At 44.4% G+C, this 14333-nt stretch overlaps 1 protein-coding gene across 1 annotated transcript in view; it reads right to left on the reverse strand.

Annotated features, from left to right (window-relative positions):
* Positions 1–747: 747 nt before the first annotated feature.
* Positions 748–14333, reverse strand: part of tex2l (testis expressed 2, like) — an 89143-nt gene continuing 75557 nt past the window's right edge. Inside the window, exons 10-11 of the mRNA XM_068056809.1 lie at positions 2608–2728; positions 748–885 (exon numbers count right to left, since the gene is read on the reverse strand). Of these exons, the coding sequence (XP_067912910.1) occupies positions 748–885; positions 2608–2728 (259 nt within the window). The remainder of the gene's footprint in view (positions 886–2607; positions 2729–14333) is intronic.

Genomic DNA, 14333 nt, shown 5'->3' on the forward strand with positions numbered 1-14333 from the left:
TTGAGACTGTGCAAACCAAATCAATAAAAATAGCACCTATTGGCACCAATTGCTGAATGGTGATTAAATAACCTGCTAGCTAAGGAGAGATAAACAATTGAGGGTTCCCACCCTTGGTTGCCATCCAGTGACTTCTGCTGGAAAGTGTATGTGCGTTTGGGTAAAGACAGAAGCTACGAAGCTGTCCATTGTTGAATTAAAAAGAAATACTTACAATTATATCGGGCCTTTCACACCCTCAGGATGTCCCAGAATGCTTTATAACCAATGAAGTACCTCTGAAGTGTCATCACTGTTTAATGTAGCAAATGTGACAGCCAATTTGTGAATGAATTATCAATACTTACTGCTTACTGTGACATGTGATCAACGGACACCTGAGATAAGTACTGAAGGATTTTTGGTACCTGTGGGACTGGATTCCCAGAATGAATCACCACTGTCAGGAGCAAAGGGAGGCAAAGGGAGACATTCCAGGTAGGGAAACACACAGTGGAAGTCCTCTAGAATAAACACGGACCTGCAAGTGTTAATTCTATATTTTGTGCCACGCATACAGAGCTCAACTGTTATAAGAGAATATGCACTAGTTCAAAAAGGAGCTTATTCAATCAGATTTGGTCCTCCATTTGCACTTGGGAGTATTCTGGGGAGCAGGGAAATAAATCTAGTTTTCTTGGCAGACTTCAGTAGAAATAATAAATCACCTGTCCCCCAAACATTTCTGTCATTTCCAAGAATCAGTTCTTAGAATCTGTCTGTAGAGTCATAGGAGGCTTCTCTGGTGACTTCCCCTGGAGATGGCTTGGACTGGTCTGGTTTATCAAGGCCAGAGTGCATAATAGGAATATAGATATCATCCATGTTTGGCATCACAAAAACTTTCTGTAATTAAAAATATTCACTGAATTAGGATTACAGAAAACAAACTTTAATTCATGGCACATGTCTATTACTACATAATACCATAGTAATGTAGCTCAACTAGGTGCAGGCCTGTGGTCCATCACAACCTACCTTTCAGTTATCCCGTTTCTCTTATGTAACTACCTTTATACATCATTTTCACAACTTAATAAGCATGTGTCCTTTCCGATGTCATGACAAGTATCAGTAAAAGACCTGTCAAGCGGTTTAAATGTGGTTTGAATGATTTAGACTGAGGAATTACTGCATTGTCAGTTAAGCTGAAGCTTTTTTCTTTTCCCCAAAAACCTTGCACTCTTTTTGAAGTGTTGGTGTTACTGAGGCTCTCAGTGGGACTGGTACATTGACGGTTGCTCACTGCTCTCAGTTGCCATTCTATTCAGACTTAGAATTTGTTTCTGCAATTTTGACCCAAGCTGTGGGTAAATAAATGTAATGCAAACAGGATCTTATAGGCTGCAAAACTTTGAAAAGGACTGATTTAACCTGTGGCACAGCATAAAATTTTCTCTCTACTTGTGGCAGATGAGAAACACTTCGATTTATGACTATATTCTAGAAATTTGCCAAAAACTGCCTACAAGTATCCAAGCTATTTCCTACATTGGCACAATTAGGTTTGAGATTAAGTTGATCACTCTAAGAAGTGATGAAGCGATGCTAAGTGGGCTGTGATGTGAAAAATCAACATCAGGTGGTATGTTGGTTCAGTATGTTCCAGTATATTATACCACTGAGTGATAGTACCTGGCTGTGCTGTGGGTGCAGATGATTCATGGAAGTTTGCGACAAATTCACAGGAAGGAACAAAATCATCTTAACAGTCATTGCAAATTACATTCATCCATATCCCAGTGACCAAGTGGCAGTGTGGGCAGATCTATGGAAGCACCCTGACCAATGGGAATAGATTTGCAGTCAGGAAACAGGGGAAGAAGTAAGGAGGAGGTGGTCAATAAAATCAAATCATAATTGTGCTAATCGCTGACAAACACGAAAGAGAAACTTATTTACAGAGAGTTGTGAGTCTGTGCAAGTCAATTCCAGGGTTAATGGCTGATGCAGAAACTATGTTAACATTCAAGATTAGATTGGATGAGTGGGTGAAAGAAAAAGGGATAAAGGAATATGAGAACAGGGTTGGTAAATGAGGTCTGTTTGTTCACCTGGAGCGTAAACACCGATATTGACTGTTTGGGGTGAATGTTTTCATGTTGTAAGTTCTATGCAAAGTGTCAAAGATGTCTCAGTTTGCGCTGTGCACTTTCCATATAGTCAGGATTATTTATGAACCAATACAAAGAGCATAACTTTAAGATCATCACCAAAAGAACAAAGTTAAGCAGTTAGGAAAATATTTTTTTCTCAGAGGTTATGAGCACTGGGAATTCAAAACTACCAAACAGTAGTGGAAGCAGGATCAATAATGGCTTTGAAAGGAAAGTAGCTAATAATTTGAAAAAGCAAAAGAAATTAAACGAATTTGGAGAAAGCAGAGAGAAATAGAACTAAGTAGATGACTCTTTCAGAGAGCTAGCATTGATGCAATGGGCTGAGTGGCTACTTTCTTGCTGCAAAATTCCAATGATTATGTAATTTTAAATGTTATTTGAGTCCTCAGGGTGGTTAAAATTTCATTTTCCTTTTAACAGGTAGAAATACTTTGTGATTCCTGCCTACCTGAAACTCATGCTGCAATTTCTTCTCAATCCACTCAGTCACATGCGTGAAGGTTACCTCCCGTTCGCCCAGCTTGGGCCGCACCTTAAATTCCAGTCGGGGAGGAGTCCGGAAGCTGTACCTAATTACATGAAACACATATAGTATTCACATTCTTTTTCCTGATTAGGTTTCTCAACCTGTTCTGACGTTCTTGTTTTAGGATGCAGTTATACTGTCTATGCAAAGACAGTCATGTTCATCTCCTATGATTTTTGTAAGTTCATTACTAATAAGAGATATGAAAACATATTTGTTCTACAATAGTGAGGAGTCCCTCATAACTTGCAAACAGATAAGCAGCTAATTCTCAAATGCTTGCATTTTGCTGTAGCATTACCCCTTAGTCCAGCTTGTAAGAAACAGTATTATTACATTTAAGTGAAATTTGTGGTTGAGACTTAGGAGGCTATCCAACCGAGGTGCATCGATAGTTTAAATGAAATACAGGAAGCTATGCTGTATACAGGTGTTCGAAAGACTGACTGAATCTGAATCTGAAGGCCAAAAGGACTTTTCGAGCTAAAGTAACCCATTAACAGCTGCAAGCTATTTTCATTACAGATAAACAGTCACTGGTGAAAAAAACACTTTAAGGCTATTGAATGTTTAGCAAAAAGCAGAGAAGTCGTAAAAACCGAGTGGAAACCAATAAACAAACATACTTCAAAGCTATGTTTCGCTTTGATGCCAAATTAGAACTTTGGAAAATCTTCACATACACAAAAACATGGAGCCATGGTGCCTGAAAACATGAAGATAAGCGACTGAACATGTTTTAAAAATATTAATTTAGCTGGCCTAAGTGGTTCAAAGTGTTTTAAACAGCTGTGAGAGGGTGACACAAACTGACATTAATTTGTGATATCAGAGTTTGCCTTCTTTTGAAATGCAGAGAAACTAGAAATTCTCCAAGTAACAGCTTGAAAGAAGTCAGAAATTTAATTGTTTAATTAACAATTAATGGATTGTTTAATTGTCCTGTGATTTTAAAATGTGTGCGTGACCAGGGAAAGGAAGCTGCTGTTATATTTACTGATAAAGATCTTGAAGGCATCTGTAACATGGTGAAGATCTTACTGAAGGAAATGTAAACATATACTCACTGTCAAGGCAGTCTCTGATATCGTAGTTTGAACAATGAATTAGATACCTCATTGGACAATTGTAGCTTAAGGTGGATTTTGATAGGACAGTATGTTAGGACAAGCGTTAAATGAATATTTTTCGTCAGTATTTACAGTAGAGAAAGAAAATGTTGCGAGGAGAATACTGAGATACAGACTACTAGGCTAGATGGGATTGAGGTTCACAAGGAGGAGCTGTTAGCAATTTTGGAAAGTGTGAAAATAGATAAGTCCCCTGGGCCAGATGGGATTTATCCTAGGATTCTCTGGGAAGCCAGGGAGGAGATTGCAGAGCCTTTGTCCTTGATCTTTATGTCGTCATTGTCGACAGGAATAGTGCCGGAAGACTGGAGGATAGCAAATGTTGTCCCCTTGTTCAAGAAGGGGAGTAGAGACAGCCCTGGTAATTATAGACCTGTGAGCCTTACTTCGGTTGTGGGTAAAATGTTGGAAAAGGTTATAAGAGATAGGATTTATAATCATCTTGAAAAGAATAAGTTCATTAGCGATAGTCAGCACGGTTTTGTGAAGGGTAGGTCGTGCCTCACAAACCTTATTGAGTTTTTTGAGAAGGTGACCAAACAGATGGATGAGGGTAAAGCCGTGGATGTGGTGTATATGGATTTCAGTAAGGCGTTTGATAAGATTCCCCACGGTAGGCTATTGCAGAAAATACGGAAGTATGGGATTGAAGGTGATTTAGTGCTTTGGATCAGAAATTGGCTAGCTGAAAGAAGACAGAGGGTGGTGGTTGATGGCAAATGTTCATCCTGGAGTTTAGTTACTAGTGGTGTACCGCAAGGATCTGTTTTGGGGCCACTGCTGTTTGTCATTTTTATAAATGACCTGGATGAGGGTGTAGAAGGGTGGGTTAGTAAATTTGCGGATGACACGAAGGTCGGTGGAGTTGTGGATAGTGCCGAAGGATGTTGTAGGTTACAGAGGGACATAGATAGGCTGCAGAGCTGGGCTGAGAGATGGCAAATGGAGTTTAATGCGGAAAAGTGTGAGGTGATTCACTTTGGAAGGAGTAACAGGAATGCAGAGTACTGGGCTAATGGGAAGATTCTTGGTAGTGTAGATGAGCAGAGAGATCTTGGTGTCCAGGTACATAAATCCCTGAAAGTTGCCACCCAGGTTAATAGGGCTGTTAAGAAGGCATATGGTATGTTAGCTTTTATTAGTAGGGGGATCGAGTTTCGGAGCCACGAGGTCATGCTGCAGCTGTACAAAACTCTGGTGCGGTCGCACCTGGAGTATTGCGTGCAGTTCTGGTCACCGCATTATAGGAAGGATGTGGAAGCTTTGGAAAGGGTGCAGAGGAGATTTACTAGGATGTTGCCTGGTATGGAGGGAAGGTCTTACGGGGAAAGGCTGAGGGACTTGAGGTTGTTTTCATTAGAGAGAAGGAGGAGGAGAGGTGACTTAATAGAGACATATACGATAATCAGAGGGTTAGATAGGGTGGATAGTGAGAGTCTTTTTCCTCGGATGGTGATGGCAAACATGAGGGGACATAGCTTTAAGTTGAGGGGTGATAGATATAGGACAGATGTTAGAGGTAGTTTCTTTACTCAGAGAGTAGTAGGGGCGTGGAACGCCCTGCCTGCAACAGTAGTAGACTCGCCAACTTTAAGGGCATTTAAGTGGTCATTGGATAGACATATGGATGAAAATGGAATAGTTTAGGTCAGATGGTTTCACAGGTCGGCGCAACATCGAGGGCCGAAGGGCCTGTACTGCGCTGTAATGTTCTATTCTATATATATCTATACGATCTTGTCAATGAAACATCCTGCCCATCTTGTAAAGAAAGGTGTACAAATGATTGCAAAGAGTGATTCAGTGCTTAAGCCAAGCAACTTGGTCAGTTGCTGAAGTGTACGATCAACAGGAGGTGAACCCTCGCTGGGTGATCATATGTATACCTCCTTGTAATGTATTGTGTGACTAACGGGTGTATTGTTAACAGGTGAATAGCTAATGTGCTTGGTATTGTTAACTGGTATTCCTACCAAACCTAGTAAAGACATTAGTGTTTGATTTGGGCTTGGGTGTTGTCTCATTATTCTCATAATTCTCTTATTTGAACTGTAGAGTAACCTGTTGAGGGGTAGAAGTTTACATTTTACAAGCTTGTGTCCTTTTTTCAATAAAACACAACTCTTACTCTACTTGTGGTAGTGGAGCTTCCATCCTCTGCAGCAAAACAAATGATATGACTGGGCTGCCCTGTCTCAGTAACATCACTGTTCAATCCCTTGACTAATACGATTTCACTTCTTAAAAAAGCAGATTCATTTGTCGTAAGAATGACCTTAGAACCTCACATCTAAACTCGCAATCAAAATGTGCAAAATTGTCATTAATGGAGGAGGAGCTCTGGCTCAATTTGAGCATGAGTACAGAGAATGCAATATATAGTTCACTGACCCTATTGTCCATTGTCCAAAGTTTATTGTCCCAAACTGACTACTCCATTATATTCTGCTATATTTACATCACAGAAGTGATAGCCTTCATGGACCAAATATAAGGAATGATTAGGAAACAGCAGTAAATGTACACATAGCTCTAACATTTAGATTTGTGTGCTAAATAGACAAATACAGTTCATAGATCATCCCTGTCTTCATATGTCAATGTAGCAGGCATTAACATCAAGATAAGCTTCAGTGTTGTAGCGATTTTCACTGTGTCAACCAGTTAGTCATTAGTCACTCCTTTAGAATTGGAGAGCATCAAGTGCTCCAGCACCTGGCTCTCAAATAGCTTAGTTAGTGAAGAACTGCCACATGTGGCACTTTGCCAACAGACCAGGTCACTTAGTTTTGTTCCCCCTTTTTGTGGGATGCTAGTATGGGTACTCCAATTAGCCTCAGCATCCTGTTACATAACTCATTGATAATGTGCATATGAATGATGACAGGTTGACTGTGATGGCCGTTATGGTGGAGTCGCATGTTTTAACTTGACAGCCAGCAGGCAAAGCATAATGCACATTTTTGTCTGGGAGCATTGCATATCAATGATAAATATAAATTGGCCCTGTTAGCTGCATTGTTAAAAAGATGTGATTAATTTCTGAGTAATAAGAGGTAGTTAGACAAATAAACTGCCGAGAACCTGAATTTAGTCGTGACAAATCTTATTTAACAAAACTGAATACTGGTGCACTCCCTTTTGGCTCCAGTCTGACTCTGCAGGAAGTAATTTAAGTAGCTCAGTTTTGATTAATTGGGAAGGCATTTAAAAAAACTTCCTTCTTCAAAACAAAGTGAAAAACATTGCCTCCTGTACTTCAGCTTCCCTTTTTTGGCGTGCTACCGGATGAGTTGGAAGTTGATAGGAATTCAGTGAAGGTGTTTCTCCTGTAAATCTTGCCATCATGTATTCATGTTCAAAAGATACTAAGGAGAACTGGTCAGACGTTTTACAAATTCAAAATAACTTGAAAATAAATCAAAGCTCCATGTATTTCTCAGTGCAATCACTCCAATTTTAATGACCATGCTCATTTCTTTTTAGGAATCATTTTCATTTTGAAAATGACCTTATCTCCAGACATAAGACTGCTGGTTGCTTTTTAAGACATATCTTTGACTTAATAAATGTGGGCACTACAGTTTGAAATCTCTATGGTGCCTTTTCATTTGCAAGGTCAGTACATTTCAATTTATTTCACCCATTCCATTAGACAGCACACAATAGCTGTAGGCATATAGACTGCTAGTAGGAGTGAACTGCGGCTGGTACCCAGTCACATTCACTTTCTATTTCAGGTACTTAGTGATTTACTGACCTCCCCAGGCCCAGCAAGATTGAGGATTTAAAACACAACTGGGATGTGGGGATGGTTTTCTAATTAACTGGGGAGTTGTGACCTGCAGAACCTTCCAGTGCTCCTTCTGGATGATTCTTCTTTGGCCTCCTTATCTCGAGAGACAATGGGTAAGTGCCTGGAGGGGGTCAGTGGTTTGTGAAGCAGTGCCTGGAGTGGCTATAAAGGCCAATTCTAGAGTGTCAGACTCTTCCACAGGTGCTACAGATAAAATTGGTTGTCGGGGCTGTTACACAGTTGGCTCTCCCCTTGCGCTTCTGTCTTTTTTCCTGCCAACTGCTAAGTCTCTTCGACTCGCCACGCTTTAGCCCCGCCTTTATGGCTGCCCGCCAGCTCTGGCGATCGCTGGCAACTGACTCCCACAACTTGTGGTCAATGTCACAGGACTTCATGTCACATTTGCAGACGTCTTTAAAGCAGAGACATGGACGGCCGATGGGTCAGATACCAGTGATGAGCTCGCTGTACAATGTGTCTTTGGGGATCCTGCCATCTTCCATGCGGCTCACATGGCCAAGCCATCTCAAGATCCGCTGGCTTAGTAGTGTGTACAAGCTGGGGATGTTGGCCGCCTCGAGGATTTCTGTGTTGGAGATACGGTCCTGCCACCTGATGCCAAGGATTCTCCGGAGGCAGCGAGGATGGAATGAATTGAGATGTCGCTCTTGGCTGACATATGTTGTCCAGGCCTCGCTGCCATAGAGTAAGGTACTGAGGACACAGGCTTGATACACTCGGACTTTTGTGTTCCGTGTCAGTGCACCATTTTCCCACACTCTCTTGGCCAGTCTGGACATAGCAGTGGAGGCCTTTCCCATGCGCTTGTTGATTTCTGCATCGAGAGACAGGTTACTGGTGATAGTTGAGCCGAGGTAGGTGAACTCTTGAACCACTTCCAGAGCATGGTGGTTAGGCCAAATTCGTTGCAGGCAGCAACAATCCTGTTGATGAGTCTCTGCAGACATTCTTCAGTGTAAAATGTTAATGCAGCATTGTCAGCAACGAGGAGTTCCCTGATGAGGACTTTCCATACTTTGGTCTTCGCTCTTAGATGGGCAAGGTTGAACAACCTGCCACCTGATCTTGTGTGGAGGAAAATTTCTTCTTCTGAAGACTTGAATGCATGTGAGAGCAGCAGGGAGAAGAAGATCCCAAACAGTGTAGGTGTGAGAACACAGTTCTGTTTCACGCTACTCAGGATAGGAAAGGGGTCTGATGAGGCGCTGCTATGCTGAATTGTGCCATTCATATTGTCCTGGAATGAGGCGATGATACTTAGTGGCTTTGGTGGACATCCAATCTTTTCTAGTAGTCTGAAGAGACCACGTCTGCTGATGAGGTCAAAGGTTTTGGTGAGATCAATGAAAGCAACGTAGAGGGGCATCTGTTGTTCACGGCATTTCTCCTGCATCTGGCGAAGGGAGAACAACACATCAATGATGGATCTCTCTACTTGAAAGCCACATTGTGCCTCAGGGTAGACATGCTCAGCCAGCTTCTGGAGCCTGTTTAATGCAACTCGAGGGAAGACTTTCCCCACTATGCTGAGCAGGGAGATTCCACGGTAGTTGTTGCAGTCACCGCGGTCACCCTTGTTCTTATAGAGGGTGATGATATTGGCATCGCGCATGTCCTGTGGTACTGCTCCCTCGTCCCAGCACGGGCAAAGCAGTTTGTACAGTGCTGAAAGTATAGCAGGCTTGGCACTTTTGATTATTTCAGGGGTAATGCCGTCCTTCCCAGGGGCTTTTCTGCTGGCTAGAGAATCAATGGCATCCCTGAGTTCCGATTTTGTTGGCTGTACGTCCAGCTCATCCATGACTGGCAGAGACTGGGCTGCATTGAGGGCGGTCTCGGTGACAACATTTTCCCTGGAGTACAGTTCTAGTCCGTGCTCCACCCAGCGGTCCATTTGCTTGCGTTGGTCAGTGATTGTGTCCCTGATTTAGATTTGAGGGGGACTATCTTCTTGATGGTTGGCCCAAAAGCTCTCTTAATGCCATCATACATTCCTCTGATGTTTCTGGTGTCAGTGGCCAGCTGAATACGACTGCATAGGTGTTGCCAGTAGTCATTTGCGCAGCGCCTGGCTGTTCTTTGTGCAGCGCTTCTGGCTGCTTTAAGTACTACGGATGTTACCTCGCTGGGGGCTTTCTTGTAGTTCAGCAGTGCAATGCGCTTAGCGGCTATGACAGGTTCCAGTTCTTCAAAGTGAGATTGAAACCAGTCTGCATTCTGCTTCACACGTTTGCCATAGGTGGTCATTGCTGAGTTATAGATGGTGTCTCTGATTTGGGCCCATGGTCTCTGCATCCCCTGTAGGAGTGTTTTGAAGGGCTTTTTCAAGTGAATTTAGAAACTTATGTAACAGCTGTGGATGAGAAATTCTGTTAGTGTTGATGGGTGGCCCTTCTGCTTGGAGTGATTCTTTGGTTTGAGTCTAACTTTGCTGCACACCAGGGAGTGGTCGGTGTCGCAGTCCGCACTGTGGAAGCTGCGTGTGATTTGAACGCTGTTTAAAGAGGCTTGCCTTGTGACGATGAGGTCCAGCTGGTGCCAACGATGTGATCTTGGGTGCCTCCAAGAAACCTGGTGACAGGGTTTAGTATGAAAGAATGAATTGGTGATGCAGAGGTTATGATAGGTACACAACTCCAGCAGTCTCTGTCCATTCTCATTCATCCTTCCAATGCCATAGCGCCCAAGGCAGGAGGGCCATGAGTCATGGTCGGCCCCAACCCTGGCATTAAAGTCCCCCAGCAGGAACAGGTGTTTGGTATTGGGGATGCTACTAATGATATTATGGAGTTCCTCGTAGAACTGGTCTTTAGCTTCAGGTAGGGAGCAGATTGTTGGAGCATAGATGCTGAGTAGGTGTACTGGACCAGAGGCGGTGAACAGTCGGATGGACATTATGTGTTCTGAGCCATTTGAAGGTGGCTCTATCATGCTGAGCAAAGAGTTTCTAATGGCGAAGCCCACTCCATGCTGTCTTGGTTCTTCAGGATCCCTAACCTGCCAGAAGAAGGTGTAGTCTTGCTCTCTTAGAGATCTGTTTGCAGGGAGGCGTGTCTCCTGAAGTGCTGCAATGTCCACATTGAGTCTACTGAGCTCGTTGTTAATGATGGCAGTCTTCCGAGAATCGTTGATTTGTGTAAAGTCTTGCGACAGGCCAGGACACATAGTTCTGACGTTCCAGCTTGCAAAGTGAAGGGCTGGTACCTTCTTTCCCTTTTTTTTCATGCTGTTTGGTGCGGTGTTACAATCCACTTGTCGAGCAATGATCCTGAGCTCCAAGCACCCATTGAAGCAGGAGGACTGTGGCGGGACAGAACCTTAGTGACCGGGGGCTGCCTGGTTTGAGGCCGGCGGTATCTGTCCAGTGAGATGCGATGACCTCGCCCACCGACAAAGGCAACCCGTGGCGCCCAATCTCTACGGCAATTGAGCTGCCTTCCGTGTTGATTTGGTCGCTGTGAGGCGACTATGAAGTGACCTCTCCATGGCGCATGCCTGGGCGGATGTATGGAGGTTGTGAGTTGCCCAAGCATCAAAACCCCTCTCTCGGCCTTCCTGGTGGGGTCTAAAGGAGTGCAGAGTACGACGTTTGGCACCGGTATGGCTGCAGGAACTGCCGGAAACATGCCAAAGGTGACACATGGCCGCCTTCGGGGTTCCGCTCTGGATTTTCTGATGGGTTTACTCCCTTAACGTGGGACTACTCAAAGGGAAAATAAGTGGGTGTGCTGGGGGTTGAGGTGGATCCAAGATGACACCTCCTGGCAATAGAACCAAGTTATCCTTCAGTGGTGCACATGATAATCCATTACTGGTGTCTATAGTACACCAGGGGATTGTTGGTGATTAGCCAGCCAGCCTAGAACATAACTAGAATCTGGGTGGGGGGGGTGGCGGAATGGTAGACCTGACACTTGAGCTGGGGTTCTTCCCATTTGGTTCAGATATCCAGATAACCCTACAAGCCAAAGCTTAAATGGGTGGGGTTATTCTAGCTGGTTATTCAATGGGGAGCTTACCAATACTCTGAACTGATTAGCTGGCTGGTTTCGGCTGATAAAACCCAACCAATACCCCTGCGCACATCCTGGGGTCCCAAAACCTTGGTTTTGCCAAACTGTGCCTGAGCTCTCCAGATTAAGGTAAATCCAGCATGCCCCTATGGTGAAAGTGGACGTATTCCATACTGAGTAAAGAAAATCTGCATGCATAGATTTCCCAGCAGCTTGACTTGCATACTCTGAAACGTGGCTTTCTGTGTATGTCAGATTCCTAGCTCACCAAAAAAAAAACAAGGTGCTGGAACTCACTTGAACAATCACTGATATGAAACAAGGCTGTATGACAAGGCTGGGATATTTCAGTATTAATAGAGAGGTCAGTGGTAAAGGGAGTGGATTGGAATGTGAATGGTAATAAAAAGTTCCAATTTGGACAGTTAAGGATGGATTGAATTCTGCTGGCAAGTCAGTTAATATTAAAGACAGAAATATCATATGGAGTTCTGCAGTGTAAGAGGCTTGCTTTGTGTACACTGCAGCCAACGGCTGCAAAATTCAGTTGTGCACCATCCGCATGTTCAGCATTACAGGTGACATTTCAGGTCCCATTCCGGTATTGGGCATGCTGGATGCCATTCCGGGTAGGATGATAGTGCATGCTCCGGAAGTATGCAGAGTGAGTAGATCATGACACTAATCAGCATGTAACACTGATTTGACTCTAGCAGTGCTATTTTTGACCTAAAAGCTCCAGTTAACGCCCTCTCTTAACCTCACACAGCTGAACATGCATTCAGCAGCAGGAAGGACGACCCACTATCAATGCTATTTAAAGGGATAATCAACTACTTTCAGGTTAGTTGCCGATTGATTATCTACTGGCTGTTGCTGAATGGGTAGAAGAGCTTGGTGGTTTCTACTGCTATTTAAAGTTGCTGAAGTCTACAGGGAGTGGTGTGGCAGGTGCAGAAGGACTTCTTTCTTACTGCAAAGGTACTGCTTAGCCCACTTGCTCCAAGTCATTTCTATCTCCCTTGCCCTACAGCATGATAGGGAGAATGAGCAGAGGTGACACAGAGGAGGACAAGTTGCTTGAACGGGGAGGAGGTGGGGCGGGGTGGTAAAGGGTTCTTAGCAGGTGGCCATATCCAACTAGGGTCTTCAGGGAGCAATTCTCCTATCTCAACTTTGGCGAGGAACAGTGTGTTTGACACCTCCGCTTCAGCAAGGAGTTGCTCATTGAAATCAGTCACTTGTTGCAAACCAAACTGTACCCTCAGAGCAGGGTGAGGACAGATTGTCAGTGGCTGTGAAGGTGACTGGGGATATGAGCTTTTATGTGCGGGTTCCTACAAGACAGGAGCAGGCAATATTTGCAACATCTTGCAGTTTGCCATCCATTTTTGTATAAGGTCACAATAAGGGAGGCTTCCCCATGGTACAGGGCAGCATTGACTGCATACAGGTCGCTTGGGGGCACCACGGATAATTTCTAAGATGTATCGCAACCGGAAGGGATTCCACTCCCTCAGTGTCCAGCTGGTGTATGACCATGCTCAGCAGGTCAATGTTTAATGTCCTAGCAGCAGGCATGATACCTTCATTCTGTGACAGTCCACTGTGCCAGCTGCATTTGAGCCACCACGGCAAACCAAAGGGGAGCTACTGGGTGACAAGAGCTGTCTGCTGATGACATGCATGGCTCACGACTCTGGCGCATGCTTCATGCACTCATGGGCAGAATGCATATAATGAAAGCCATGCTGTCACACTTAATGTCGTTGAGCAGACCATTAAGATGCTTAAGCAATGTTTCTGCAGCCTGCACCACTCTGGAGAAGCCCTGCGGTACTCTCTAAAACGCGTGTCATGATGCATCATGGTTTGCTGCATCCCGCACAACCTCGCCATCGTGAGGGTACAGCTCTTGCCACCAGCTGTACAGCGAGCAGTTGAGGAGAAGGAGGCAGAGGAGGAGGAGGCACAGGAAGGGAAGGAGGAGCAAGAGGAAGCAATCAATATATCCTCTTTCTGGTCGGGCTGCCCACGATCGGCTCATCTGACTGCGGTACCAGTGAACACAACCTCAATTCCCCATTCACCAGCAGCATCACATTTTACCTTCCCTCTGTCACTGACAAACGCAACATCCTCTTAACCACAATGGTGAAATAAAAGCCACCACAAAACGAATTTTATAAATCAAACCATCCAATATTCCATACAAATCACCCTTCAACTAATCACCCTTGTACATTCCCCTAATTCATGTCTTCATGTACCTTTGCCTGTCCTAGTGCCCTTATGCAGTACTATCCCAGTGGTTACAGCTGGTGGAAGGCTGCTGACTTTCAGTGGGGGGATCTGCACATGGCCTTTCAGGACATCCTTGAGCAGCGCTGGCCCTGAACGCCCCGCTTCAGACTGCACCACCTTGACATGTTTGGTAGCAGTCTGGGCTGACTGACTGACAGGCAATAGCAAGGACACTGGCGGAGTCACAGTGGTGGGTGGAGGAATGTTGTCATCCAGAGAGAGGACAGCAGGTTTGAGTTGCACGGAGCTGCTGCCAGTCCCCTGGGGTGGTCCCTCAGCGACCCTAGCAATGTGTTGGAGGAAAATTGCTGGACTGCAGGCTCACTCTGCAAGTCTCTTTGAACCCCGGTATCCACAACTATGATGGAAGCAAGCTGAGCTTGC

This window comes from Heterodontus francisci, chromosome 24, assembly GCF_036365525.1.
Source record: "Heterodontus francisci isolate sHetFra1 chromosome 24, sHetFra1.hap1, whole genome shotgun sequence".
In the NCBI taxonomy this organism is placed as follows: domain Eukaryota; kingdom Metazoa; phylum Chordata; class Chondrichthyes; order Heterodontiformes; family Heterodontidae; genus Heterodontus; species Heterodontus francisci.